We start from the raw sequence: 3,414 nt of genomic DNA, 5'->3' as shown, positions 1-3,414 counted from the left end.
TCTACTTTTACTTGGAATTGAAAATCAAGGAAACAGATTTCACCACATATCCACTATGTGTCAACCAGCAAAACAACAACACAACACCTGGTGCAACACCAAATTTGATATCCACAACAACACCGTATGAATATAATGTGGCAATGATCGAAAACAACACAACAACGCTTGAAAACAACATAACAACAACAGAATCATACACAACGGGACAGCAAACAGAAGAAGGGAAATAGTCAGAAACAATAGAAGATGAGGACGACAAATTCGACATAATTGACTATGCAAATCTGGTTGCTGAAGAAATGGTAGAAGAACTTGAAAACACCAGTAAAAAACTGGATCCAGAAATCGACATCAACAATGCAAAGTTAATAACAGACAAGCATCACCCCGAAGTGGAAAAAGGACAGGCATACAAAGACAAAGAAACTCTAAAGAATGTCCTCAGCTACTACGCAATCAAAAACAACTTTCAGTACAAAGTGTGGAAGTCCTGCTCTCAAGAGTACAGTCTGAAATGTGTTTACGAAAGCTGCAATTGGTCACTACGAGCATCGAGAAATGGCCCAACAAACACATTCATAATCAGGAGGTTTGTTTTTAATAGTTTTTTAATGTTGTTTTTGTTGTCAGCCTGAACAAATGCCCTTTTTCCACACTTTGTACTGAAATACACCTGTTTGATCTCTGCAACATGTTTGTTTTAATAGTTTTTTAATGTTGTTTTTGTTGTTTTTTGTTTTTAAAGTTTTTGTAATGTTGTTTTTTGTTTTAATAGGTTCTCAAATATGCACACATGCCCCATAAATATTAGGCATGAAGACCAAAGGCAAGCAACATCGAAACTGATAGGGGAATGCATAAAACCGAAGTTCTTGAATATAAAGACAAAGGCAACACCGATGGACATAAAAGGGGAGTTGAAATACAGATATGGCATCAAAATGAACTATATGAAAGCTTGGAGAAGTAAGGAACATGTAGTAAACGACTTGAGAGGTAATGCTAGTGACTCGTACAGCCTAATACCGAGTTTCTTACACATGGTGGAAAAAACAAACCCTGGATCATTTGTCGATCTGAAAACAACAGAAGACAACAGCTTGCTCTTTGTTTTCATGGCGTTGGATGCATCCATAAAAGGGTGGGGAGCATGCAGACCGATAGTTGTTGTGGACGGAACATTCCTCAAAGCAGCTTATGGGGGAACTTTGTTGTGCGCATGCACACAAGATGCAGCAGGTCATATTTTTCCACTAGCGTTTTGTGTTGCAGATTCTGAGAATGACCAATCTTGGAAATGGTTCTTCAAAAAATTTAAAGAAGCGTATGGGGTCCGGGAACACCAATGCCTAATTTCAGACAGGATTGAAAGCCTCATCAAAGCAGCAAGAGAAATCTATCCAGAAATTACACACAGTTACTGCGGTTACCACATTTTGAGCAACCTTAAAACAAGCTTCAAACAACATGCTGCCAAATACAATCTGCCATTCTTTGGAGCAGTCAAAGCCTACACAGAAAAGCAATTCGAGTTCCACATGGCTGAATTGGATGGATTGGACAAACGCATAAGACCTTACCTAAAAAAAGTCGGTTATGAAAAGTGGTCAAGAATTCATAGCCAAAACAAGAGGTATTCTACAATGACCTCAAACATATCAGAATCACTGAACGCTGCAAATTTGGCAGCAAGGGAGCTACCAATTACAACGCTGCTAGAATGCTTGAGAGCATTGGTGCAACAATGGACGCATACTAATAGGACAAAAGTACTGAACACCTTCACTAAGCTATCACCAACTGGAGAAGACATACTGTTGAAAAATTACACATACTTATTGAATCTGGAGGTACAATATTAATTATGCTTTTTTTATTTTTTTGAAAAAAAAAACAGTAAGTAAAGTGTGTTGTTGTAGTGTTATTTTAATAGCTTTGTATTGTTGTTGTAAGAATATCAGCTATGTTTGTTTTTTTTTTGTAATAAAATTTAAAACAGGTTAAAGCAACAACAGATTACTTGTTTGAGGTAAATGGAATGAAAGAATCGTGGGAAGTAGACCTAGAAAAAAGAACATGCACATGCAACAGGTTCCAAATAGATGAAATGCCATGCGGGCACGCTGTGGCCGTGATGAGGGAGATGAACATGGACCCGTACACCTACTGTTCAGATTACTACACAAAAAAAAATTGGCTGGCAACTTATTCAGGGACAGTTTACCCAATAGGACACCAAAGTGAGTGGGAGGTACCGGAAGAAGTGAAGAATATTATAGTCTTGCCTCCACATGAAAGAGTAAAATCAGGAAGACCAAAAACATTAAGAAGGAAGAATTTGGATGGGAAAAGGATCAACACAACAAGTGCAGCAAATGTGGTGAACTGGGGCATAACAAAAGAACATGCAGCAGAAGACGTAGAAGGGAATAAAAACAACAACAGAACAACAGTGGAAAAACAAAAGAAAACTACACATACGTTTTGAGAATGAGATATTGAGGAATTTAAATTTCTGAAATACAAAGGGAATATAGTTTTTATTTGAAAACATTGATTACATTGGGATTTGATGATACTTTAGATTGGATATTAAAAGATGTTAGATACTAAATTGAATATATATATATATATATGAAGTTTATTATTGAAACAATTTGTGTTTTTAATACTGAAATGAATATTTGTATTCAAAAAAACAGAGAAACTATAAGAAAAAAAAACATAATAAGAAGGGATGTGAAATGAAAATACTAACAAATTTAACATACCAACTTGTTTGTACATAAGAAGAAGAAGAAAAAACATACAAAAATAAAGATTACATATTGTCCACACAAAACGTAAGAAAACATAACAGAACACCAATGTTTGTTTACGATAACAACATAAAAAAACATAAAAACAACATTAAAAAACTATAAGAACAATGACAGTCTGATTGAAAAAACAAATCACTTCTTGGGAAGACTGGGTGTAACACCCTAACTACCATAGGCGTATTACGTGATTTTTAAACGTACTGTGCAGCTCGTTGCTAATCAACGAGGTTTATGGAAAAACGTGATTAATTAAAATTTTGCTTTTTAATTAAACTTATAAAACAATATTACAAAAGGCTCGGGATCCCGATTATAAAATTATTTACAAAAAGTTTTAACTGTTTAACTGATACACAAAATAAAGGTCGTCTAACGACCAGTTACAAAAATCAGCCTTGCTGTCACGAGGATCGTACGCTCCAGGCCTAACCGCCCCGACATGTACAATACTCACAAGCTCCCTCACGGTCCATCAGCTTTAGCCTTGCCTTTACCTACACATAAACGTAGATCTGTGAGTCGACAGACTCAGTAAGAAAAGCATAATAATACTCATACATAATTCTAATTGCCGTGTCCAACACGATAC

General features: G+C 35.9%; 1 protein-coding gene across 1 annotated transcript; it reads left to right on the top strand.

The window, feature by feature from the left end:
* Positions 1 to 302: 302 nt before the first annotated feature.
* On the top strand, positions 303 to 2,491 carry LOC133034401 (uncharacterized). Its single transcript, XM_061109482.1, has 3 exons — positions 303 to 592; positions 779 to 1,853; positions 2,003 to 2,491. The coding sequence occupies exons 1-3, from the start codon at positions 303 to 305 to the stop codon at positions 2,489 to 2,491; spliced, it is 1,854 nt and encodes a 617-aa protein (XP_060965465.1).
* The last annotated feature ends 923 nt before the right edge of the window (positions 2,492 to 3,414 follow it).

The sequence above is a fragment of the Cannabis sativa genome, chromosome 2, assembly GCF_029168945.1.
Source record: "Cannabis sativa cultivar Pink pepper isolate KNU-18-1 chromosome 2, ASM2916894v1, whole genome shotgun sequence".
Classification (NCBI taxonomy): Eukaryota; Viridiplantae; Streptophyta; class Magnoliopsida; order Rosales; family Cannabaceae; genus Cannabis; species Cannabis sativa.
The sequence above is the reverse complement of the archived record's forward strand: the minus strand, read 5'-3'. Positions and strand labels throughout refer to the sequence as shown.

Coding starts and splice junctions, on each gene's coding strand:
- LOC133034401 (XM_061109482.1), top strand. CDS start 303: ATGGTAGAAGAACTTGAAAACACCAGTAAAAAACTGGATCCAGAAATC. Junction 593..778: donor AACACATTCATAATCAGGAG/GTTTGTTTTTAA, acceptor TTGTTTTAATAG/GTTCTCAAATATGCACACAT. Junction 1,854..2,002: donor CATACTTATTGAATCTGGAG/GTACAATATTAA, acceptor AATTTAAAACAG/GTTAAAGCAACAACAGATTA.